Source organism: Sorex araneus, chromosome 1 (genome assembly GCF_027595985.1).
Source record: "Sorex araneus isolate mSorAra2 chromosome 1, mSorAra2.pri, whole genome shotgun sequence".
NCBI classification, from domain to species: domain Eukaryota; kingdom Metazoa; phylum Chordata; class Mammalia; order Eulipotyphla; family Soricidae; genus Sorex; species Sorex araneus.
The window spans coordinates 270705815-270732485 of record NC_073302.1 but is presented as its reverse complement, the minus strand read 5'-3'; the positions used below and the strand labels follow the sequence as shown (position 1 = coordinate 270732485).

General features: G+C 43.9%; 1 protein-coding gene across 3 annotated transcripts in view; it reads right to left on the bottom strand.

Moving 5' to 3' along the window:
• Positions 1-4766: 4766 nt before the first annotated feature.
• UCHL3 (ubiquitin C-terminal hydrolase L3) overlaps positions 4767-26671 on the bottom strand; it is a 66174-nt gene continuing 44269 nt past the window's right edge. For 2 of the 3 annotated variants that reach the window (XM_055121726.1, XM_055121730.1), the window contains 4 exons: positions 22176-22367; positions 16444-16519; positions 5937-5995; positions 4767-4985 (listed from right to left, as the gene is read on the bottom strand). In XM_055121726.1, the coding sequence (XP_054977701.1) occupies positions 4902-4985; positions 5937-5995; positions 16444-16519; positions 22176-22367 (411 nt within the window). In that variant the 3' untranslated portion in view covers positions 4767-4901. The remainder of the gene's footprint in view (positions 4986-5936; positions 5996-16443; positions 16520-22175; positions 22368-26671) is intronic. The other variant, XM_055121735.1, reaches the window with a different exon arrangement.

Genomic DNA, 26671 nt, shown 5'->3' with positions numbered 1-26671 from the left:
CTGAGTGCGCTGCTGGTGAGAAAGGTGCAGTCCCGCACTTGTCCTTTCCAGCCCGAGGAGCCACATTGTAGCAAGCTCTGGCATCTTCATAGCGTCCAAACGCTCTGCCTGATGTTACATCTTAACTCCCACAACCATCTCACTCCCCCTGGGGTTCTTGATTGCTCTTTGTTTCATTCCTTCGTAATAAAGCAGTCTTCGTCTTTTTTTAAAAAAAAAATTTTATTTATTTTATTGAATCGCCATGAAATGGAGCACTACAATGCCGTTCATGATTGGGCTTCAGTTATCAGTGTGCCGATACCCATCCCTCTACCAGTGTCATTTCCCAGCACCAATGTCTCCAGTTTCCCTCCCACCTCTCCCCCACCCACCCTCTATGGCATGCACCTTTCCGCCCCTCCCCACCACATTTTGGGCATTATGGTTTGCAATACAGATATTAAAGGTTATCATGTACATCTCGTTACCTACTCTCAACACTCAGTTCTTTTCCAGAGTGATCATTTCCAACTATTGTTGTCATACTGGGCCCTCTGTCCTATCTACCCTCCACCCCTCCCCCACCCCCTACCCCCCACCTCACACACATACTTGTAGTACTTTCCAACTACTGACCAGTTAAAAATCTGTTAAAAGACGTCTGCTGAGAGACAGAGAGACAGAGACAGAGGGAGAGAGAGAGAGAGAGAGAAAGAGAGAGGGAGAGGGAGAGGGAGAGGGAGAGGGGGGGGAGAGAAAGAGGGAGAGAGAGAGGGAGAGAGAGAGGGAGAAAGAGAGAGGGAGAGGGAGAAAGAGGAGGGAGAGAGGGAGAGAGGGAGAGGGAGAGGGAGAGGGGGGAAGAGAGAGGAGAGAGAGGGAGAGGGGGGAAGAGAGAGAAGGAGAGAGAGAGAGGGAGAGGGGGGAAGAGAGAGAAGGAGAGAGAGAGGGAGAGAGAGAGGGAGAGAGAGAGAGAGAGAGAGAGAGAGAGAGAGAGAGAGAGAGAGAGAGAGAGAGAGAGAGAGAGACGTGCCTACCATAGAGGCAGGCAGGGAGTGGGGAGTTGGGGGGGGGCGTGATGGAAGGGAACCTGGGAACACTGGTGCTGGGAAACGTACACTGGTGGAGGGATGGGTGTTGGAACACTATGACTGAAACCTAATCGTGAACAGCTTTGCAAGGGTCTGTCTCACAGTGACTCAATGAAAAACTTTAAAAAATAAAGACCTCTGCTAATCCTGCCCCCACTTGGCAGTATTGGGGCCCCGCTCAGTACCCTGGCCAGCCCTCTGGGCTACCTCCAAGGCCATTCTTCTCAATTTTTAGTTTTGTTTTTCTTGAAATAAAATTCCATGTATGTGAACATATGGTAGACTTATTTTTATCTAAATTCAATTACTAAATATGGTGGAAATATATTTTAATCTTGAATACTTACAGCTCAAAAGATATCCCTGTAAAAAGCTCTCTCGGTCTCTTAAGAGTTTTTAAAAATGTTAAGGAGTTTCTGAAACCAAAAACGTTGTTTCCATACAGCCAGATGCCGTTTAAGCCAAGTAGGTGCTGGTTAAGTTCCTAATAGCTACCCAGCTATCAACTATGGAATATTGGAAGGATGGGAAACAATAGTGTCAGGCATTGTTCCTTGTTCCTGTCTTATTCATGTAGCTAAAGAAGTTTCTTTCTCTGGGAATTTCAAGCATGGCAAGAAAATAGTAGGTAACTACTGGGCCTGAAAAAGTTTCCATTGGAGCACCCCTGGGGGACACTCATCCATACCACCAGGTGCGGCCCAAAAACTGTAGCACTGCACTGTCTGTAGCACTATCATCCCATTGTTCATCAATTTGCTCGAGCGGGAACCAGTAACGTCTCCATTGTGAGACTTGTTGTTACTGTTTTTGGCATATCGAATACGCCACGGGGAGCTTGCCAGGCTCTGTCGTGTGGGCGGATGCTCTCAGCAGCTTGCCGGGCTCTCCGAGAGGGATAGAGGAATCGAGCCCGGGTTAGCCGAGTGCATGGCAAACGCCCTACCCACTGTGCTATTGCTCCAGCCCCAACACTAACAACAAAATTATGTTAACATTCCTGGTGGAACATTAGATGCCCAACGGCAATAGAAATCAAGAGCACGACAACTGGTCTTCATTGGGAAGTGTGTCACTGCGGGGGCATAAGTTAGGAAGAGGCCACTCAGACAATGGTGGAGGGACAGCACTGGGAGGCAGGAGGAAGAATGGACACTGGTGAAGAGACTGATATTGGAACACTATACGCCTGGAACACCATCATGAATATTTATGGAACTTTGTAACTCAGTGATTCATAAAAAAAATAGTAAAAAATATGCAAACAAAGAAGCCTTCACTGGAATATTGAAGGATGTGAACACACCCTCATCTTGTGTGAATGAAATGCACACACGCTGTCACTGTCATCCCATTGCTCATCAATTTGCTCGAGCGGACACCAGTAATGTCTCCATTTTCTTTTTTTTAGACTTGTTGTTACTGTTTTTAGCATATTGAATACATCACGGGTAGCTTTCCAGGCTCTGCCGTTCGTGCAAGATATTCTCGGTAGCTTGCCGGGCTCTCTGAGAGGGGCGGAGGAATTGAACGTGGGTCGGCTGCGTGCATGGCAAACGCCCTACTGCTGTACTATCGCTCCAGTCTTAATAAACCTTTCACACACACACTAAGAAGTGAAATATCAGGTTGGCTAAGTGTTCTGGATTTGTTCTCCCATAAGCAGCACTCTAGATCTAAATTCCTAAATTTAAAATAAAATCAGTATCTTGTCTACTTCACATGAATCTGATTATTAAATCATACCAGAATAGAGCTAGAAGGGTAAAGTTGTTTTTTTAATATCAGAAAAACTATTTTAGGCATTTGTAGTTCATTAGTAGAAGAAACACATTCTTTCAAAGAATGCATCTTTGACATTACAGCCTGACCATGAACAAGCATGCTTTGGTCCCTAGAGTAACACTGTCATCCTGTTCTTCATTGATTTGCTAGAGCAGGCACCAGTAACGTCTCCATTGTGAGACTTGTTGTCACTGCTTTTGGCATACCAAATATGCCATGGGCAGCTTGCCAGGCTCTGCCTTGCGGGCAGGATACTCTCAGTAGCTTGCCGGGCTCTCGAAGAAGGAAGGAGGAATCGAACCTGGGTTGGCTGTGTGCAAGGCAAACGCCCTACCCTATAGCTCCAGTTCCTAGAGTAAAAACAAAAAAATAACATTGTGGGCCTGAGGAGAGCTCCATGGCACAGTGCTTGCCTGGCAAGTATGAGGCCATGGAAGCTTCGAGACTCACATAGGCTCTCCTGTTTGGGATCCCCGGCATCACAGCTGAGTCTGTGCAAACACAACTTAGAAAACATGACACTGAGAAACGTGTGCAGCCAAGGTGTGTGACCACCTGTCACTACAATAATAATCAAAGGCAAGAAAACAGTAAGGACTGGTTTGGGGGGCCACACTGGGCAGTGCTCCTCTGGGCTGACTCTTGGCCCCTGCTTCAGGGATCACTCCCGGGGGCGGGGGCAGGGGGTACAGAATGTGGCTGAATTGGAGTTGACAGCATGCAAGACAAACAACTAGCCCTTGGCCCTTGTACTTTCTCTCTGGCCAGAGAAGAACATAACATTTTTTAAATGTAGAAGCAGCATCTTGGGGCTGGGGAGATGGCTCCAAGGGCCAGAGAGGAGGCTGTGAGGGCCAGAGAGACCTGGTGTCCATCCCAGCATCACCTGGACGCCCAGTATAAGTCATGCTCTGCTTAAACTCCTCCACTGCTATACCATCACAACTGCAATAAATCCAGATGCTTTTTCCTCTTTTTCTTGGGTCACTAATCCCCTACATCTCTGACCATACTGCTTGCTATTTCTCCCACTAACTTTCTACGCTACAGTCACAAGAACTTTCTGGTCCTATATGGCGGTGAGATTTTCTTACCCTAGGGACTCTGCATTACTTATTCCCGTCAATTTCTCACTGGCAACATAGATATTTTTTTTGGGGGGGGGGGGCAGTGGTTGAATTTGGGCCACACCTGGTGATGCTCAGGGGTGACTACTGGCTTTGCACTTAGGAATTGCCCCTGGTAGTGCTCAGGAGACCATATGGGATGCGGGGGATTGAACTTGGGTCGGCTGTGTGCAAGGCAAACACCCTACTCACTATCTCTCTAGCCCCTACGCCTGACAACTTTTTGCTATTCAGATCTCAATTTCAAAATTATCTGTCCTGATCACAAAATTAAAGCATTCACTCAGTTACTCCTAACACAAATCCTTCTTTAGTTTCCTGCAAAGCATCCATCAAAGTATCTATCACTGGTAGGTATCTGATTAATGTGTTGGTATGTATCACTGGTAGGTATCTGATTAATGTGTTTGTATGTATCACTGGTAGGTATCTGATTAATGTGTTGGCCTATCTATCTTCTCTCAAAAGAATAAAGATAGGTTCTGTGACTATGGAACTTGCTGAAAATCCAGCACCTAGAACAGAGTCCAGCTAATTCAGATGAAATGCTCAGCGAAATAATACTAAATAAAAGTGTTAATATAAATGATCCTTTTATGATACAATATTCCAACTATCAGGTGAAAATCATGGCTGTGTCCACTATGTGATGTCGCTGAAACTTGAAGAGAGTAACAAGTTAATGTGAGTCATCAAACACGGTCCACTCTTCACAAAGAGAACTTTCTTCAAAACCACTTTGGTTTTAATTTGTGACCACAAGTAACATAAAACACAGATCAAGTTAAAGTTTAATTCACATAAAGTTTAATCAATCAAGTTAATGAAAATATCAAAAATTCTGCATTAGTGTATGGCAGCAGACACTCAAGTTTTTGTTGTAAATAATACAGCACTTGGTGTTTCCATTACTGACAAGCTATGCTGCAGAGAGAGCGATTGCATTGAATCTTAACTCATCAGGGTCACGTTCCATAAACTTCTTGCAAACTTCTATGGCATCCTATAGAAGGGAAAGGCAAAATTTACCGGTTTATAACCTTTGTTTTACTTACAGTTTATAAGTATTGCATTATTTCCCTGACTCATACTAATTTCACACTATACTTATTTTTCCAAATGAAAAATAAAGAACACAAGAAACACTGGTTCAATTTACCTAGTATGAAAGGCTAAGGTAGTTAATTTAATTATTCTTTCTTTAGATGCTTTTAGGAAATCTTTAATCTGAGAGTCACTTATTTAATTGCTTCTAAGCAACACATTTTTGTTCACAGTAAGCATTCAAGGCCCAAATGAGAGTATCATGGACTTAATGAAATGTGAGGTAAACTCAAGTTTTGTATTTTGGGCCCCACCCGGTGGTACTCAGGGCTGACTCCTGGCTGTGTGCTCAGGGCTCATTCCTGGAGAGCTCAGGGGATCATATAGGATGCCAGGGATCAAATTCTGGCACAGACTGGCAGTTTCAGTCCCAGAGCTCTAGGACGCATTGCGGTCCCAGCCCTGCAGCACTGGGACCAGCCGGCCACCCTGGCAGTGCCCCAGGGGAGAGGGGGAAGATGGGCGCCATTCAGTGCTGGGAATCAAACCGGCCCCTCTTGCTCTCTTCTCTCTCTCTCCTCTCCCCCTCCTTCCCCCCTTCTCTCTCTCTGTCTCTGTCTCTCTCTTCGTCTCTGTCTCTCTCTTTCTCTCTCCCCTCCTCCCAATACCCAATACTATTTGTACCTTTATTAGATTCGTCACTTGTTTGTCCCTGGGAGCCCTGAAAACTTCTCAATTAGCTATAATTGCCACTGACTCATTCTAAAAAATAAAGTTTTTTCCCAAGTGAGTCATGACAAGGCTGCCAATCAGAACACGAAGGCAACACCACCCGCCTGCTCGTTAGGGCTCTCTCCATCTCTAAAGGGACAGGGGCGGAGACGCGCTGAAGGGACGCCCGCGTGGTTACCTCCAATAGCGTGTCATCACTAGTCTCGCCGTGGTTAATCGGAAACGGTTTCCGGCCATCTGTGGAAAACAGACAGAGAGCTCAATGCTTAGTTGTTCATACCGTATTTTTTCAATTTCCATTTTCATCTGTCCACAGAAAAAGAAAAGTTGGAAGACAGCAGAATAATCTCTCTGTGCTGCTGTGGGGCTTAGGGCCACGGCTGGTCTGAGAAAGTCCCCTCGGTGCCGGGTGCAACTCTGGGCAGTGCTTTGGGATCACGTGGTGGCAGGGGTTAAGCCAAGTCTCCATGAGAAGCCCACACGCAGCCGTCAGAGCTGTCTCCTCAGTCCTATGATAACATCCTTCATTGGGGCCACATCCAGGAGCGCTCAGCGGCTACTCCTGGATCTGTGCTCAGGGCTCATACCTGATAGTGATGGGACCATCCTCAATGCCAGGGATTGAGTCAGGGTGGGCTGCAGACAGGACAAGCACCCTAGCCCCAAAACCATCTCTCTGGGCCCTAAAAACTCTCTTCTCGGACCGGAGCGATAGCATAGCGGGTAGGGCATTTGCCTTGCATGCGGCCGACTCGGGTTCGATCCCCGGCATCCCATATGGTCCCCCAAGCACTGCCAGGAGAAATTCCTGAGTGCAAAGCCAGGAGTAACCCCTGAGGATCGCTGGATGTGACCCAAAAAAGAAAAAAAAAAACTCTCTCTTCTCCTCTCTCTGTCTCTCTCTCTGCTCAGGGCATACTTTTGGCTGTGCTCATGGATCACTCCTGGCAGAGCTTAGGGACCCATATGTGGTACCAAGGAATAAAACTGTTAGGCTGTGTGCAAAGCAAGTGTCTCACCCACTGTACTGTCTCCCCAACCCCTAAAATACTATCGTAAATGTGCTACCTGCGCTTTGATATTTGAAAGCCTAAATTGTCTTCATAAACAGAATTAGAAATACATATTGGCTTCAATCCCCAGAAAAAGAACAGACAAATTTAATAAGATCAAGTTTTTTTAAAGTTCAGACTCAGCCGGGAAGAGAGCTCTTATGACTTCTCCTTTCTCAACCACATTCTAAATTAATGTACATATTTTATGATTTCTAAAATTTCTTCAATCACTCGTTAGGTTCTAATGAGCTAATAATCTCTAGTGAGTAATTTTTCCATTATACGTAGTGGCTGTTTATAATAATGTATTAATTTCAATTAACATTATTCAGAAAAATTATAAAGTGATCTGAAAATGTCATTTTATAATAATAACTATTAAGAACAAAGGTTAATTATAATTTTTAAAGCACTACATACATGGAAGACCAGATATTTTTAGTTTTACTTGTTTCTTTTTGGTTTGGGGGGACACACCCCCAAACCAAAAACAGAAAAAGAAAAGTTGGAAGACAGCAGAATAATCTCTCTGTGCTGTGGTCAGGGATCACTACTGATCCCAGCAGTGGTCGGGGATCACTACTGGAGGGACTCAGGGAACCATATGGGGTGCTGGGGTTGAACCCAGGTCATGTGCATGCAAGGCACAGGAGCGCCCTACCACTGTACTACCTCTTTGGCCCCAAGGCCAGATGCTCTTAAATCTTACTTAAACCTTATAAAGTTCAGAGAACAGAAGAACCTGTAAGATTAAAAATACACTAGTGGAATTTAGAAGTGTTAAATAGGTTGGAATAAGCAGTTCAAGATAATCCTCATATACCTCATATACCAAGTAATTTTTTTAAAAAAAATAGCCTAGGGCTGAAGGTAAGCTCTGCAAGGGAGGGTCCCAGCGTGATCCTGGGCACAGCGCGCTCCCCAGCACTGCCGGGAGTTACTGCCACCCACTAAACTGTGTGTAACACGAAAGTCAGTAAGAAAAACAACTATAGGAGAAAGGGAAGAAGTTCCAAAGTCAGATTATGAATAAGAGTTCTGGAAACAGACTCTAAGAAAAATTTGAAGAAAATCAATTTCTCAGATTGGAAGATAGGAGTTCCAGAATCAGAAGACCTACTGAAGAGTCAAATTTATTGATTAGGGGAGGGGGAAAAAAAAAACCCAATAAAGATACATCATCATGTCAGACCACTCTGGATAAAAACAAAAGATCCCATAAGCCTGCAAGATGTGCTGAAAGAGTCACATCAAAGATTGTGGAATCAAAACGAGCTTCTTTTGGTTTTGTACGTACGCTCTGTTTTGGAGGTTAGGTGGAGGACGGGAGAGGGGGGTCACACGCAGGGGTGAGTGGGGGGAGGCCTCTCCCAGCTCTGTGCTGATCTTGGGAGTCACTCAGAGTTGGGGGTAAAACCGGGGCTGGTCTCATGCAAGGTGGGAGCTTTGAGCCCTGTACTAGCTCTCCAGCCCTGGCCTGAGCCTCCTCACGGCAAATCATGACTCGATGGTAGAGCAACTGCCTTGTCTTTGAGGCTCTGGTTCCACTCCCGCCCCGCAAAACAAAACAAACACAAAAAGAACAACAACAGTGATCATCGCCAGTCCCCTCCAACAGGTACTTGCGGACAGGTAAAGCGAACATTAATATTGGGACTGACTGGGGGTGTGGCCTCCACCGAAGGGGGCGTGGCCCCATCAAAAGTGGGCGTGGCCTTCTGTGGAGCGGGCGGCCACGTTATATCCTCCACTGCCAGCACCTTGGACTCCCATCCCAACCTTCATTATCTAATTTTGTGGAAAACATTCTGGCCACCTCAAACACAACACGGCAACAATCTTCTGGCCGACTACAGTTCCACCAAAAAACAAGTGTATTCAAGAAGTTTCATACAGCCCAATTGGAAACAACATCTCTTCCAATGCTGCACTAGATGCCTATCATAAGTCGCAGAATAATATACATGAGGAAAGAAGTACTCTAAACTAGGAGAAGGTGGACCACCGTGGATCTTATTCAGAAGTTTTTCTGGCAGTCAGAGGGAACAGTTCCAGTGAGCCTAAAGGCTTTACCCTTTAGATCTACAACAACATGAAGAAACAGCGCAAATCTCCACTACGAGTAGAGGACGAAGAAAAGAGCCCTGAATCCTCAACAGGAGGTGCCCACAAGTATGATCTCTCGACAAAGAATTCTGAGATGAAATGCTGAGGATGTTCAAGGAACTCAAAGAATCAGTGGAACAGTCGTACAGAAAATTAAAGGAAGAAGTGAAAGAGATGGGGGAACGGATAACTGAGAAAATACAGGAAGAAATGAGAGCAGAAATAAGAAAACAACAGAAAGAAATGTCACAAATGAAAGATTTGATAATCTGATGAACTTAAAAACTCAATAGGTGCCCTCAACAGTAGAATGTCAACGGCCAAAGACAGAATCAGCTATCTTGAAGACGAACAGCAGAATTCGTACAGGCAACAACAAACAATGAGAAAAGACCTCAAAATGGTGCTAAGGCGAATCAGAGATCTAGGAGATGACTCCAAGAGGAACAACAATCGAATCATCGGAGTACCGGAAGGACAGGGAGCCAAGCCCAATGAAAAAACCACAGTTAAAAAAAATCATCGCAAAAAAGTTCCCAGAGTTAGAGAATGCAAGCATCCAGATCCAAGAAGCCAGAAGGGTGCCAGCTAAAAGAAATCCTAATAGAAACACTCCAAAGCAAATCAGTCAGAATGCTGGATGCCACAGAGACGCAATACTGCATGCAGCAAGGTCAAAGAAAGAAATCACATACAAAAGAGCACCCCTTAGATTTACAGCAGACCTATCTGAGGAAACCCTCCAAGCCCAAAGACAATGGTGGGATATAGTGAAAAAACTCAATGAAATGAACGCCTCACCAAGAATACTTTACCCAGCCAAACTCTCACTCAAACTCGATGGAAAAATACATCATTTCATAGATAAACAACAGCTCAGGAACTTCATAGATTCAAAACAAGCCTGAAAGAAGGACTAAAAGGGCTCCTGTAAGATGAGGAAAAAACCCATAACCGCAACAAACCCTTATAGAAAGATGGCACAAAACCCCATGACAGTAATCTCTCTCAATGTCAATGGTCTAAATGCACCTATCAAGAGGCACAGATTGGCAAAATGGATCCAGAAACTGAAACCAACATTCTGCTGCCTACAAGAAACACATCTGAACAAACACATCTGAACAAACAGAACAAATACAGACTCAAAGTTAAAGGATGGAAAACAATAATGCAAGCAAACAACTCCCTCAAAAAAGCTGGGGTGGCCACACTAGTATCCGACAACATAGATTTCAGGTTGGAAAAAATCAGAAAGGACAGAGAAGACCATTTTCTATTTATCAAGGGTTATGTACAACAGGAAGAAATCACACTCTTAAACGTATATGCACCTAATGAGGGACCAGCTAAATACTTAAAACAACTGCTGGCAGACCTTAAGGAGGACATCGCCAGCAATACAATAGTTGGAGACTTCAACACTGCCTAGTCACCTCTGGATAGAACAAAACTCAGCAAGGAAACACTGGCTCTGAAGGAATAAATAGAAGAGAGAGGGCTAACAGACCTATACAGGGCCTTACACCCCAAAAAGAAAGACTACACATTTTTTTTCCAGTGCACACGGAACATTTTCTAAAATAGACCACGTGCTGGGTCACAAAACATACCTCAATAGAATCAAGAAGACAGAAATTATGTCAACTATTTTTTCAGACCCCGATGCACTGAAGGTAGAAGCTAACCACATACAGACGAGGAGAACCAAATCAAACAACTGGAACTTAACGACTCAATGTTGAACAATGAGTGGGTCAGGAAGGAAGTCAAGGATGAAATCAAAAGATACCTGGAAACAAATGAGAATGAAGACACAAGCTACCAAAACCTATGGGACGCAGCTAAAGCTGTGTTAAAGGGAAAATTTACAGCTTTGCAAGCATTCCTCAGGAAGGAAGAAAGGGCCTACATAGATAACCTGACTTCACAGCTCAAGACCTTAGAAAAAGATCAACAAAGGGAACCCCAACCCAGCCGAAGGAAAGAAATAATAAAGCTTAGAGCAGAAATCAACGACAAAGAAATCAAAGAATTGCATCTTTTTTTTTCAGCTGTCATAAAAGATGAAGTCATAAAATTTGCATGTAAATGGATCAACATGGAAAGTATCATGTTGAGTGAAATGAGTCAGAAAGAAAGAGACAGACTTAGAAAGACTGCACTCATATGTGGAATATAAAGTAGCAGAGAGGTACGAGCTTGCAATGATACAATTTCTGGCAGAAATTTCTCTGGACTTAGTTACTAAAATACTAAAATACAGAAATCCAAAACCGTGCAGCCACTATTGCAGCTGCTCGACCTCATATCTCTTCATTCTCAGCAATGGAAAACAAATCCTTCCTTTTCAGCAGGTATGACTTTGGGGGGAGAAACTCCAAACAGTAATAGTGAGTTTTTTGTTAAAATATTGAATGTAATCAAAGTAAAGTGAAAGTAAAGTGAAATTTATCAGTTACACAGGCGGGGTAGGGGGCTGGGGAGGTTGGGGGGTGTTGGGGGGAGGTATACTGTGATTCTTGGTAGTGGAATATGTGCACTGGTGAAGGGATGGGTGTTCCAGCATTGCATCACTGAGACTTAAGCCTGAAAGTTTTGTAACTTTCCACATGGAGATTCAATTAAAAAAAAAAATTGCAAAAAAAAAAAAACCAACAAAAACCAGTCAATGAAACAAAGAGATAACACTCAAATAGGACAGAGAGCAATGCTACTTTGAAATAAAATTATTTTTGAGCCTTGAGTTTTAGAAACAACCAGGTAATTCAACTTCAAGATCAATTTCAAGATCGAATAATTAAAAAAAAAAAAACCTAAACCCAAAACACATCTTGCTCTTATATCCCCTTTTAAACACCCACCCAAGGAGTTGCTCAGAGCGAATCAACAAAGGGCGAGGAAGCCACGCAGCTAAGGAGTCTCAACACGACAGAGTCCACAAGGATCCCCAGAGGCTGATGAAGGGACGGTCCAATCGAGCACCAAGTGTAAGGCCTCAAGTTGAGAAGGCAAGGGGCACTCACCAAAAAGACAAAACTCTGGTAAAAAAACATGCCAGAATGCCATCGCCCCAATGGGCTAAGGGAATTAGACCAATGGGGAAAGCCTGGGACTTACTTGCTGATAAATACGTTTTAAAAAATAAGCAAGCAAACAAACAAAAAACCTGCAACCCCAAACCAAAAAGCAAAACAGAGCAATTATTCACTGTAGAAATAAAAAAGCTAAGAGAATAGTGCATCAATCACGATCTGCTGGAAACAATTTCCCCCCGCCCTGGGGACTATAAACAACAATGACCCTGAAGAACAGGAACTTTTTTTTTTTAATTTAAGATTTAGGAGTAAGAAAAAAAAAAACATTAACAAAGAAATGCTCAGCTTTCACCTTCACTGAGGGCAGCAGAGCGAGTGTCCCCTCTTGCAGGGGCGGAATGAGGAGTGCCACGAGCACAGGCAGCGTCACACAGAGCGAGCCCGGTTTTGGAAAGCAGTTGCTGCTGGTCTGAGTCAGACCGGGATCATCGTGCCAGGGCAGGGCAGGGAATCGCGTGTCTGGAACGGAGTTTGAGACCGGGCTGGCCAAGCCCATTTACACACAAGGGAAAGAAATGTCAGAAAAAACACGTAAGGGCTAACTGGGAGTCAGATTTCTATTCAGGAAAGGGTGTCACAAACATGGAGAATGCTAGGATGAACTGTATTTTTTTCTGTTTTGTGATTTTAGGTCAAAGCTGGTGGTGCTCAGGGCTTACCCCTGCTTCTGTGCGCAGGGCTCACTCCTGACCACAGAGGGTGCTGAGGACTGAACCCGGGCGGGCTGGGTGCAGGGCAAGCACCTTAGCTGCTGGGTTACCTCCTGGGGCCCAAACAGCAGCATCATTAGAATGAGGAGCCTTGGCATAAATGAAACTTTTAAATCAGAGAAAACTGTGTGTGCATACCCACGTCCACATGTGTGAGTTTAAGAATATCCAGAGCAAACACAAATATTTCCCAGCTCTGTCCTCTGGGAGGACCTAGAAGCAATGAGCAAACAGCACCCAAATCTTAATTCAAATACTGTGTTTTACTGAAATAAACCAGAGCTCCCTGGGAAATGGCTAAACACAGTACTGGCATAGAAAAAAGAAAAAATGAGCCTGGAACACCTTGTTCCAGTTTAAAATGAGAACATCAGGATCTCAGGGACATGTCAAAGGCCCCGCCTGGAGAGGCCCCTCTCAAGGTCAAGTCTGGGAGAGCTTGATAATAAAATAAAGGATATACCAGACTGCACTCTTCTGAGTAAAATATGAATCCAAAATTGACAATGACTAAAAGAAAAAGGAAAGCTTCTAATGTAGAAGAATGCATTTAAACTGCCATTTTTCAATAATATTGTGAATAAATACATTTAAAAATTGTCATTGGGTGCTAAATCTGGTAAAAAGTTAATGGGAAACTTTATATTTACTTAGTATAACACCTCTACCATGTTAAGTGTAACATAGTATTGAACATAGCATTGAAATGGATTAAAATTAATAAATTTTATCATGAGAAATCAAGCAGATACCATTTAAAGCCAGGAGTGCAACTCAGCAGTAAGGAACAGAAGACAACATAAGCCTGCTGAGAACATAGAAGCACTTTCCTGCTATGTCAAAAATAATGACTAATAAGAACACACCACGCTGAATTCAAGAATAATCTCCAAGCAGCTTTACTTGCTGCTTCCGAGGCCTCCCCAGTGCCTGGGGGACCGTGAAGTGCCAGGGATCGAAGCCAGGGCCCTGCTGATGCTAGACACGTGCTCCGGCCCTCAGAACCATCTCCCCGTCCCTGTCCTGTGCCCTCAGAAACACGAGAAGCAGAAGAGATTAAAAGGCTGAGAAACATGACAAATAAGTGCAATACACAGTCCCAGGCAAAATCCTCCACCTAGGGAATTTTAGTGTGAAAATGAACAATTTCCAACAGGGAATGTAGACTTGCTGGTAATACTGGATTAAATGTTAATTTCCTGAATTTCACAGTCGTACTGTCTTAATGCAGGAAAACATTCGCTGCTTTGAGGGAAAACAAAGTCTTTCGGGGAGGGGGGACACACTCAGCAGTGTCAGGGGCTACTCCTGGCTCTGTGCGCATGGATCACTCCTGGTGGTCTGGAGGTACTCTGGCGATATGCATGCTGCCAAGAATCAAGTCACGGCTGTCTACATGCCAAGTGGGCACCTTAATCTCTGAGCTCGCTCTACTCAACACGCTAAAGCTGTGGAGCTTAATGGGTCCCGTGTGTGCCACTGATTTTCCAGTGGCTCAGAATTTTCTTAATCTAGGAAACCGGAGCGGTTTGTGGTAGAGTTCCATGGTACACAATTTTTGTAATTAGCGGAAATTTTTAAAAATTACTTAAAAGTATTTCAATGTTCCAGAGTATTTTTATTACTCTGGGTAAACAATAATTCATTAGTTAACAAATTTTTTATCTGATTGTTCAATTAGTTCTGCATTCACTTCCAAACCATTTTGCTCTAATTTAACCACAGAATAATTATGTTAACTATAGTGTCACACATACACACCCCTCCTCTGCAAATGCCAGGAACATGGAGAACTCAGTTTCTTTTCCTTTCAGTCGCTACCTTTACCATACAGCAATGAATGAACATATTAAAGACAACCACTATCCTTAGATATATCAGTAAGACCCTCTATAGATCAACTTACACTTGACTTACAATTATGCAGCCTGGTATTTTAAAAAATAAGATGACGTTGGGAGGTGGGGATAAGGCTCCACAGCAGAACTCACATGTCCTGGGTTTTATCCCCAGCACAGCCCCCCAAAAGGTCATTTTAAAATTTCATTAACTTTCTGAAACACTCCCTGCCAATCTCGGGATCCCTATTCTCTGCTCACTGACTCAATATTTCTCTTAGCTCAACATTTCGTACTGACTGGGGATGGGCACCAGGATGATGGCCAGCTGTCCTTGCAGCCAATCAGGAAGTGCCCATTTTCATTGGTTTTGCACTAACCCTTGTTCTCTGTGACACTGTAGAGATTATAGCTATTCCTTTTTTGTACTGTTTTGCGGCCACACCCTGCGGTGCTCAGGGCTCACTCTTGGCACTGCATTCAGGGGGAGCAGGAGGTTGGGGGGGTGCTTAGGGGACCATATGGGGTGCCAGCGTTGGCCACACACAAGGCAAATGCCCTCCCTGCTGGACTCTCTCTGGTCCCAAGGCTATTTTTTAGATCCTTCAAATTCTGTAAACGCGTTTGAAGAAAGTTCTCCCCAGAAGGGTTCCAGTCAGACTGTTTCCATCAGCCATAGCCATACTGACGGTTCTGGCTGAAGAACACGACAACCCAAACAAGACCTCGCTTGTGCCTTTCTTTCCTGATGTCCTTCCTTCAGACCCATTTTGAAACCCTTTTGTGCGGACACTGGCGTGCTCTCAAGAGAGCCATTCTTCATGGGCCCTATTCTTGCTCTGTGTCTATTCTGTCTTTTCTCCTACGGCCTTTGAGCCTGAGCAACTCACCAACCAGTAAAACTGAGCTTTTGCAGTCAACTCTCCCCTTCCCAGGGAGGTGATCAGAGGCTTTGTCAAGCTATAATTATCTGGTAGATCAATGCCTCCCAAAGTGGGTGACGCCACCGCCCCGACTCCCTCCTGAAGAAGCTCAGCAACAATCCCGAGCGGCGGCAGTAGCCTTGGAGCAACCGGGGTCGCCTCTGTGTGTCTGCATACAGAAGGCAGCCTTCCAGGGCCGTGCTGGATGTCGGTTTTCCTGAAAAGGTGGCAGCAGAGCAAAGACGTTCGGAAATCTCTGTTCTAAAGGCCACGGTCTCGGGGCCAGAGGGATAGTACAGAGAGCAGGGCTCTCGCCTGGCGCACTGCCTACCCGGGTTCAGGTCCCCTCCTCACCCCACAGAGTCCTCGGGAGCACTGCCAGGAGTAATTCCTGAGTGCAGAGCCAGGAGCAACCCCTGAGCACTGCTGGGTGCGGCCCCCAAACAGAATGAAACTAACACCAAACCTAAAACCAAAACCAAAACCTAGAACTAAGGGCTGGAGAGGCAGCTCAACAAGTTGCTCTGCGTGTAAGGAGGCCCAGGTTTAGTCCCCAGCAGCAAAGCCCAGCCAGGAGCGAGTGAGCGATGAGCAGAGTTGGGGGTGTGTATCCACAAGTGCCACGCGGTGTGTATCCAAACCACCCCAAAACAAACCAACAAAAATACTAGGTTTAATCTCACACAGATTAGGTTCAGATGATGGTCATTTACTAATGACTGTACTTTACATTCATCATAATGAATTGTACTGCTTCTACGGAAACAGTTTTTAATTACAAAGAGTGCAAACATCAAAATGTTTTAGCATTTTCTAGCAGAAAATCTTAAGTAAGAATTTGTATTATGGCAATAATAGTATGTAGGGCAATTCACTAAGTAATGACAATAAATGCCAAAGTTCCCACTCCCACTGTACATATTTCTCCCCAGGGGACAAAAAAAAAAGTTCTTACCTAATTCATAGAGATGCCCGTCTACATGAACTAACGCAATAAAATGAAGATCTACTTTTTCATCTATACTGGGTGCCTGGAATAGGAGGGAAAAATAGATACATATTAGTAGTCAAACAAATTAAGCCAGTACACGTAAACTCATATAAATAACAGCACAGGACATGAGAGAACTTTCGCCTGGTGTAATTCAGGGTTCATCGCTGACAGGGTGAAGAGGGAGCATGTCTACATTTCCGTGCCTAAACACTCCAGTATATGGGGAAATTGTACTGCAGGACAATCTTGCAGATACCTGGTGCCTAGCAGATGCACAGCGCAAGCTTGCCGGGTGCGGTGGAGGCAGGCAATGCTTAGTCTAATGACGGCAGTTCAAAATGCAAGACTTTAAATCTAACCATAGCAAAAACAGACCTAAGGAAATTCAAGGTATAAAGAGATCAAGAACGTGAACAGCGAGGGCTGGACAGTGACATCACGAGCACCACACACTCCCCCTGAAGGCCAGTGGGCGGGACCCAACCCAGGAAGAATGGGTTGGCCCTGTCACCACGGCGACAGAGCAGCACAGCATCCCGCCAGCCTGCATGGCCGAGACCTGCCTGCAGGGGCCCCTGGGCTTCCGGAGCACTACTTCGGGAGCCTCCAGCAAAAAAAAAAAAAAAAAATTAAATTAAATTAAAAGGAAGTTATTGAAGATTTAACTCATTTTTAAAACTATGCAATGCAGAAAGTCTTAGGATAAAGTAAGTGCCATTATCTCAAATTCAAAAAGACAAAAGTATGAAAATAGTTCAAAACTTAAAAGTAAAAGAGAAAGGGTACTAAAAACAAATTTGAAAAATAGAATTTACTTTCTCTTCTCTTGCTTGCTTGGTGAAAACTCTCTGAAACAGTTCTTGGGTTTTATTTAGCTCACCAAGTTTATTTTGCATGAGCAGTATTTTTAAGAAAGAAAAAAAAACAAACTCAAAGGAGAGCCCAGGAGACAGCTCACAGGTCTGGAGCGAACCCTCTGCACGAAGAGGCCCGGGGCTGGGTCCCTTAGCGCCCCCAGGAGGAGCCCCACACACTGATGGGTATTTCCCCCCTGCCCCCCAAGACAAAACCAGGACCTCTAAAAGTAAGATCCAGTTATATTCCAGTTCTAGCATCCCTTAACACTACATTATCTCAACTTAGAGAAACGGTAGAATCTTCAGTTGCGGTATTGGGAAGTCTTCGGAAGCGGACTTGGAAAGGCCCGGCGTGAAACACAGCTGCCCTGGGCTCGCCGAACGCTTCAGAACACTGAAAGCCAGGCTTCCCCACCTGAACTCTGGCTTCCTTCGGAGACTGGCTCCCTCCGGTCAGGAAAGGGGAGCTTCAACGCAGCCTCAGGAGGCACGCGAGCTCTTCCTAACTTCAGAATTCCTAGCTGGCTAACTGCGCCCTCCACCTCTCTACCACAGCCTAGGTGCGCGAGGGCTCCTGCCCAGGCCGGGTCTGGAGGCAGACCACTCCACATCTGGGTGCTTCTCTCCCGAGTCAACCCTCAGGCGAAGGCTAGAACCCGCCTCCCAAGGCTTTCAGAAAAGTCTAATCCCTCCTAAGATGTGTACTTGGCTCCTTCCACTCAGGAAAAATCTCTTCTTACACAGTCACCACTCTTTCTCCAGCCACTCACCACCACCCCCCCATATAAATGTATAATACTTAAAAAAAAAAGCCTAATCTCTCTTAAATTTACTATTCCTTTAAATAATTAACAATGTGAAAACTTTCCTGGTAAAAGAATCAAACAAAATTAGGGATTTCTTAACCCAAGCCAACACACCTCTCATTTACCAAGGAACAGAAGAGAATGCTGTTTGTCAGGGCTTATCCCAACTGCTTCGACATTATTCTACTGTTTCATTTCAAGAAATAGCCAACAAATAACTAAACAGAAAAAAAAAAAACCCTGTACATTAAATTTTACAACAAAAATACTAGAGTTATTTACCCATCTAGGAAAGGGTTTTACTTTACTCACTTTAACTGTCAACAAGATCGTTAGTTCTTTAAAATTGATTAGTCTGGGAGGCAGCGCAATAGTACAGTGGGCAGGGCCCACTGTACTATTTGCACACGGCCAGCCTGGTTCAACCCCTGGAACCTCATACAGTTCCCTAAGACCTGCCAGGAGTGAGCCCTGAGCACAGCAGCATGAGTAAGCCCTGAGCACTGCCATGTGTGATCCAACCGCTCCTCCATTGCAAATTAAAAATAAATGAAATTCGTTGATAGATTACACTTTAAAAAGTTATCTCAATATCATCACTTCTTTAAGAAGACATCTCAGGCTGGGGGCCTGTCCCAAGCACAGGTGTATCCCTGGCAGTGCCTGGCTCGAGTCTGAGCAGCCTGGCATTGCTGGGTCCCAACAGTGATCCATCAGGTCTCACCAAGGCCGGGGGGAGTGGCCCAGGTCCCCAGGGCACTGTTTGGGAAACCTCCCTGCCCAGATGCATCTCAGGGCTCCAATCTACCCACCGTCAGTGCACACGACTCTTCTAGAGGTGAAAGCCGTACAGCAGGAGTCACGGGTTAGCGTTAGTATGGATACCCAGGCCTCAAAGGCAATGGGGGTCTTACATTTTAAGGTTCAGATGAAAGCATCAGTCTACGTGGTAGACTACTGAGTGCTATGAAAAGCTTACAGAGTGGTCAGAGTGGTATGTTAGTACGAATCTAGGAAAGCACTGAATCTGGCGAGTGAGAAAGCTGTAAGTCACTGTGACTTCTATGGAAAGAAAATGCATTAACAGGTAGCCAGAGAGACGGGTCAGTAGGCGACACTAGAGGCTGAACTGTACACAGACACACCTGGGTTCAAATCCCAGCACTGAGTGGTACCCCAAGCCCTGAGTTGGGAGAAACCCTGAAGACTGCTGAGTGTGGCCCCAAAATAAAAAAATTTCAAAACAGCCTAATACAAACTTCTAGAGGGGAACTAAGACCTTCACAATATTAAACAGGCAAATCAAACTAAAATATCTAAGCCTTTCACAAAACCTCAGTACTCAGGCCTCTTCCTTTGGGCAAATTTAAATAATATGAAAGCTTGAAACCTGCAATTATACAATTAAGAAAAATCAATCCACTAAAAGTCCTTTTAAAAATTAGCCCCAAGGGTTGCAATGATACTACCGCAGGTAAGGCACTTGCCATGCACGCAGCTGATGCAGATTCAATCCCCAGCACTGCATATGCCCCCCTGAGCACTTCTAGAAGAGATTCCCCGAGCAGAGCGCCAGGAGTAAGCTCTAAGCACCACTGGATGTGGAAAAAAAAAAAAAAAGTTCCAGAAAAAAATAACTATACAAAAGACAAAAACCAAAAATGATAGGCTTGATCTGCAGGGCTCAGAACTTACTCCTCAGGGGATATTGAGATACTGCAGATCAAATCTATATCAGGTGCATGCAAGGCAATCACCTTAATCCCTATACTAGCTCTCTGGTACCCCACCTGTTTATAAATATAAATATATGTATATGTATATATATTTTTTTATAAAGTTCCCTAGTAAATACAATACTACCTATTATCTCAAAGAACATGAAAGTGATAACTGATTAGATAGAAATGAAGTGCAGAACTTAAATTTCACACCATAAAAATATGGTTTAACTGTGTATAATTATATAAGAATACACGCCAGATACTATTCTAAATGCTTTATTTGTATGGATCACTTATTATGAATACCCAGTGAGGTAGGTACTATGATTATATCCTGCTTATTTACTCTCAAGAACACAGAGGCACAGCAGCTGTTAGAATCTCATTTCAAACATGGGGTGGCATAGTTCTAGAGTCTGTTAATATTAACCACTATTCCAGTAAAATACTCACAAAGCTATAAAGCAATAAAATTAATAAAAAGCAAACAGAGATAGAAGCATAAAAACATAAAACAGAAGTGCAACTTTTTATAACAAGTTCATTTGTATTTAGAATATTTAAGTATAAAAACGACCTTAATCCTTAGGATTCAATCTATTGCACACAGATCACAATTTAGAAAATTAGATTCGCACCACCTAATTCACCCTGGGTTTCCTACTGGGCCAAACAGTCTTATGTACGGCACAATGGGGAAGCAAAAAGAATCAGACATGCAGGAGGAAAACATGACAGATGCATGTTCTGACCCGATGAGGGAAATGAGCTGGAGAGACGGCAGCTGTGAGACTCGGCACATGAAAGATCATTTGGATGACCAGCCTGCTCTCTGGTGGAAACAGACACTTAAGGGGGGGAAATGCCAGGATTCCAGTTCATAACTTGAGTATAGCTCTAAGATCATAAACTGGGGGTAAGAAAGAATGTCTGACACCAATTTTTTGGAATTTTATTTAAGCATTAAAGATATATATGCCCTCGGACTTCCACTGGCTTCAAATGTCAAGATTAATAAAAGTGTCAAGTTTCTTACAAATGCACGGCACACAACCAATTTCTCAGATACAGCATTTCTTTGTAGATGCTGCCAAACCACAGTCCTTGCCATTCACAGTCTCATACAGTGGTTTTCAACAGCTGGTCCACGGATCTGTGCCGGTCCACAAAATTTTCCTACCAGTCGGCAAAAAAGCTATTCCTAGTTGATACACAGCATGCTTAAATACAATAAAGTTGGCTGTATATCAGATGTAAAAACCATTACACAAATATCATTATAAAAATTATTTTTAATTTCTGCCTTAGTGTTTTGTTAAGTGGTTTTCCTATTTTCACCAATCCACCGGTGTACAACAGTTGAAATCCACTAGTCTAAAACATCAGTCAGGTCGGGGACGGGGCTCAGTGTCAGAACATAAACCTTGCATGCTCTGAGTTTAACCACTGGCACCAAAAGGGGGGGGAAATTAAAAAAAGAAAGCAAGAGCTGTATCATCTAATTCTGCAATTAATAATTAGAATTCCATCAATGGCAGCATTTAAAAACAATTAGCAAGATTATAAGAACAAATGTACTTTTAGTCGTTTTCTAGTATTATCAAGTTTAAAAAAGTGGTCATATACATTTGTGGGAAGCCTACACTGATTCACAAAAAGAAACTCTTCACCTCTACTTAGAAAAGACCTTTAGAAACTGAATAGGCAGGGAAGATGGGATCAAGATTAAACCAAGTACCATAGGCCCTGAGGGAATAATTTAGACACAAACACCCTACACCAGGAAGCATTAGATTAAGGACAGAGTAAGGAGAGTGACCCCTGAGCATGACAAGAGACTAGCGTCATGTTCAGAAACATGGGAAAAATAAAGTAACAGATGTCAAAGAACTCAGAAGCAACACCGCATTTTGTTGACCTGCGTCAACTAAATGAAATGGGAAAGATGAGGCGGGGGGAAGAGAATACCCTTTAATAGCCACCGACAGGAACGTAAAACATCATCATGAATGCCGCCCAGTACTCATCCAAAGGCAGGCACCTTTGCGTTGGCAGGACATGGAGTGAAAAGATGGATGTTCACCGGGGCACTGGTGATGAAAGTCAAGTCAAGACTGCAGAACATAGAGGTATGCTTGCAATCTTGCGCAGGGAGGGGGAAAAAAACGAAATGGCTGAGTGAACAAAGAGAGAGGGGAGGGGGAGAAAAAAAAAAAAAGCACTTGGAAGACTTGAAGAATTTTAAAGGAAACAAAATGGAATGCCCTCGCCACTGGAAGAAGAGATGGAAGATTGACTACACTTACAACAGAATGGAGACCCAAAGATGGTAGGCGTAAGAAGGGTCGCCAGCGACGAAGACGGAGAGATGGACTGGTTGCCTTTGCAGGGCCTACATGGTTACGTTTGACCCAGGGCAGGGATGCATGGTGACACAATGATGAGGCCTTCGCTCTGCAGTGGCTAGAATGAGGCTGTGATGAGGATGGCGAGGAGGACTACATAATTAAAAAAGAGAACATTTTACTTAGACCACGTCACTGGGCGAGCGCTTCTTCTTAAAAGCAACGTCTGGTCATACTTGTACTGATATGGTCTAGTATTTTTTCATCAGCCATTATCCAGAAAAAAAAAAAACTGTCCATGAATACTGGTTAAGGGTGGGGAAGTGGAAATACATAACCAAGGTATCAGGTTATGGGCCGTAGCTTCTGCAAGTGCACGTCTGAATTATTAACATAGCCTCTCGGCATAGCACAGACTCGTGGGATGACTGTTTAAAAGCCACTAAAACGGAGTTATTAGATCACATTGATTTTTCTTTTCAAAAGGAAGGCACACACATGAAACATGTTAACACATACAAAACAAAGAGTAACGTATAGAAGAAAAGGGAATGGTGACAAGTACTAGTAAGTACAGTGGCGGTACTGTTCTCTTTTCAGGGAAAAAAAAAATCACCTAGAAGCCCCTGAAAAAATACCCTTGTTAAGTGAATAAAGTGCCACCAACCACACCCCAGGCTATCACCGCTGTTCTTGGGGGGTGGGGGGGGTGTCAAGTACCACTGTTGGGCAGCAGGACCCATTTTGGAAAACACTGCCTCGGTCCTAAAGAAAACCAAACACCTTTCAATACAAAGAAGAGTGAAATCAACACTTTTGAAGTTGATGACCTGTTTAAACACAAACCTCTTAGGCTGAGAAGTTAGATGGACACTATCATGGCCGTTTCGCCCCCTTTTGGTAACCAGCAGGCGTCAAAATATGTATGTATCACTTCCTTTGTTGTAGACACTCCTTTGGACTGCACTGTGACGCAATTCGTTGAGTTTCCCAGTCACACACTGACAGCACTCTTAATTATTCCCATTTTACCAGAGAAGAATCAAAGAACATAAAAGTTAAGAAACATAGCCAGTGCCACACTGCCAGCAAGTGGCCGACTGGGAATCAAACACACAATGTCTGATGCTTGAAACCAATGAGCTAAGTCACCGGTGGACAGTGTCAATGAGTGACCAAGAGAAAGGACATTAATGCTAACTTATTAGAGAAGAGTCTACTGAGGAGAAATCATCAAAAAATTAGTTATTTTGTGAGTCATCCTTTCGAACGCTCTTATACCACCAAAGTCAAATCTGATCCAAGTGTTTTCCACAAAATGTTCAAGCCCTAAATTATAAATTTTGAACTGTGGCGTCCAGTAAGTAACACTGTGAAGTAACAAACAACACATGAAATAAAATTTAAAGCTATTACAAAACTGTAATTATTTAGAACAATAAGGAGCAGCAGCAGTCAGAGCAGTGATTGCTTAGTTAAAGCAGATTTCACAAAATATGACCTAATCTCTTTAAGAAAATGAAGGACTTGGGCCAGAACAATTTCTAAGGCTATTTTAAGTCTTAATTTTTTTTTTCATTCTACTTAGTACTTTGAATCTACAGAAACAACACAGCCCTAAAGCTACCACTACGGTGGAAGTTAAAAACCCATTTGTGAACATATAAGCTGCTTACAGTAATCAATCAACCAGAATACATAAATTAACTCAATAACTGGCTCCATGTGGAAATAAAGCTGAACTGAATAAAGTATCTGACCGGTATCAGGCAGACAGAGTCTAACGAAAAATTTGTAACATTCAATCTGCTTACAGTTACTGTTTTGGTTTGGGAGCCAAAGCCAGCACTGTTCAGGGCTTACTCCTGGCTTGGCGCCTGGGGGTCACTCCGGGCAGGCTCAGGAGACTATATGGGGTGCCGAGGATTGACCCGTGGTGGGACACATGCTAGGCAAGTGCCCTACCCGCTGGACTCTCTCTCCAGTCCTGGTTACATCTGTGGACTGAGGTCCTCAGCAGGGCCTGGGTGCTACCCCTGACTCTATGCTTGCGGGTCCCTCCCCAGTGATGCCCGGCAAACCATGCGGAGCTGAGGATCAATCACAGACCTGTGACATGCAAACATGAGCAAGGCCCTTTGAATTTGCTCCCCAGCCCACCATCTTGATTAAGGAAAGGAAGGAAAGAATGGGGGAATAGGAGAAGAAAAACAGATGAAGAAGAAAAAGGAATGGAGTAAAGGAAAGACAGGCAGGGAGAGGTCATGGAGAAAACTAAAATTTTCTAAGAATCTGGGGAGAGAAATACTACTTGGACAGTAAGTAGAGCTGAAGGACTATACTGAAAACTACAAAAGAATGGGTCAGGTGAGCCAGGAAAGGGACCTTACGAAGAATTTAGTAAGAGGAGTTGGAGAGATCGTATGGAGGGTAAGGCATTTGCCGGGCACTCGGCCAACCTGGGTTCTATCCCCAGCATCCCACATGGCTCCCCGAGGCTGCCAGAAGTGGTCCCTGGGTGCAGAGCCAGGAGTAACCACTGAGCACTGCCCGCTGTGGCCCCAGAACAAACCCAAAACCAAACACAACAAAAAATAATTTAATGAGAGAGCTGGGGCTGGAGTGGTAATACAGCGGGGTAGGGCATTCACCGTGCATGCATCCAAGCTGGGTTGGATCCCCAGTACCTCATGCAGTCTGTCACCTGAGGACTGTCCACAGTAATCCCTGAGTGTACAGCCAGCAGTAAACCCTGAGCACCGTGGGGTATGGCCCAAAAGCCAGAAAAAAAAGAAAAAATTAACAAACTAGGAGCGAGCAGGACATGTGGAGAGAAGCACATAACTAGCTCTGGCGCTAGACTCCATGCTTTCACCTCCAAAGCTCACCTGCTCGTTTCTTCCCGGGGTGATGAGAGAGGACTGCTCGAAGAGCACAGATGGGGGTGGTCACCAGCACGGCGGTGTCCCCTCACAGAACACTGAGCTTCCAGACAGGTGGCTGGATGCTACGCTACAGAGGCATGGGCGGGAAAAATGATTCTACAGCAAGGAGTGAACTCACTTTACGCTCGAGACAGACATCTCGCCGCACGCTTACTATAAGAAACGCAATTTCCAACCTCAAAAGTAACGCTTACTTTGTCATTTTGAGTTTTCAAAAACTGAAACAAAAAAGTTCAGATTTAATGTAACATAAACAAAACTATACAGGAAGCACCTAGATTTGCCTATGACATTTTTACCCTGATTTGTATTGTTATTGGCACTTGTAAAGCAGTAGGGTGTTTGCCTGGCACAAAGTTGACCTGGGTTTGATCCCCAATGTCCCTCACAGACCCCCAAGCCCTGCCAGGAACAAGCCCTGAGCACTGCCAGGAATAGGCCAAAACCCAAAAAATTTAAGGGCAAGTTATAAGTTTGTCCCAAAATATCCTTTATTCCTAAATACTAGAGTATTTTCTACGACAAGGAAATCTCTCATATAACTGCAATATAATTATCACCTTCATAAAGTTATATTGATATACTTTAGACTCCCATCCACAATTTAGTTTCGTCAGTTGATTAATTCATGCATTCATGTCTTTTGTAGCATTTCCCCTCCGCATCTAATTTAGAAGTGGATGTGTCTTTAGATTTTATTTTATTTTTGGTGGGGAAGTCCTAGGGTCACACCCAGTGTGCCCAGAGTTTATTCCTGATCACTCTTGGCAAGGTTGAGGGACCATATGTGGTTCCTAGGTCAAACCCATGTCAGCTACGTGCCAGGCAAATGCCCTGCCCACCTGCCCACTGTACTCTGTCTCCGCACCCCCCCAACCAGGTACTTCTTCAATTACTTGGTTAACTTCTTACTATAAAACAACATTCTTTGTGTGATTTCCATTTTTAAAAAATTTGTTAAGATTTCACTGGTGGTGGGAAATGCCCACTGGTGAAGGGACAGGTGTTCGAATAGGATATGGCTGAAATCTAACCATGAACATCTTTGTAACTCCACATCTCACTGTGACTCAACTAAAAATAAATACATAATACATTTGTCAAGGTTTATGTTCTGATCCAAAACGTTTTATCCTGATAAATGTCCCATAGACACTTGGGGGAAAAAAAAAAAACATATTCACTTGTTGGAAGATGTGTTTCATAAATATTAACAGGGTCAAGTAACTCCGGAGTTGCTCCTGGTGATTTACAGAAGCCCATCTGGGATGCCGCTGTTCAAACCAGTGGTGACCATGTGCATGACAAGTGCCTCACCACTTTCCAGCCCCTAAAAATGAATTTTCTGTCTTTTTTTTTTTTAACCAGTTACCAAGAGAAGTGCTTAAAAAAAAAAATCCTTCAAATACAGACCCAGAGGACTAGGGTTGGGCCTTTGCCCTATAAAGTAATTCCTGAGTGCAGAGCCAGGAGTAACCCCTGAGCATCGCCGGGTATGACCCAAAAACTAAA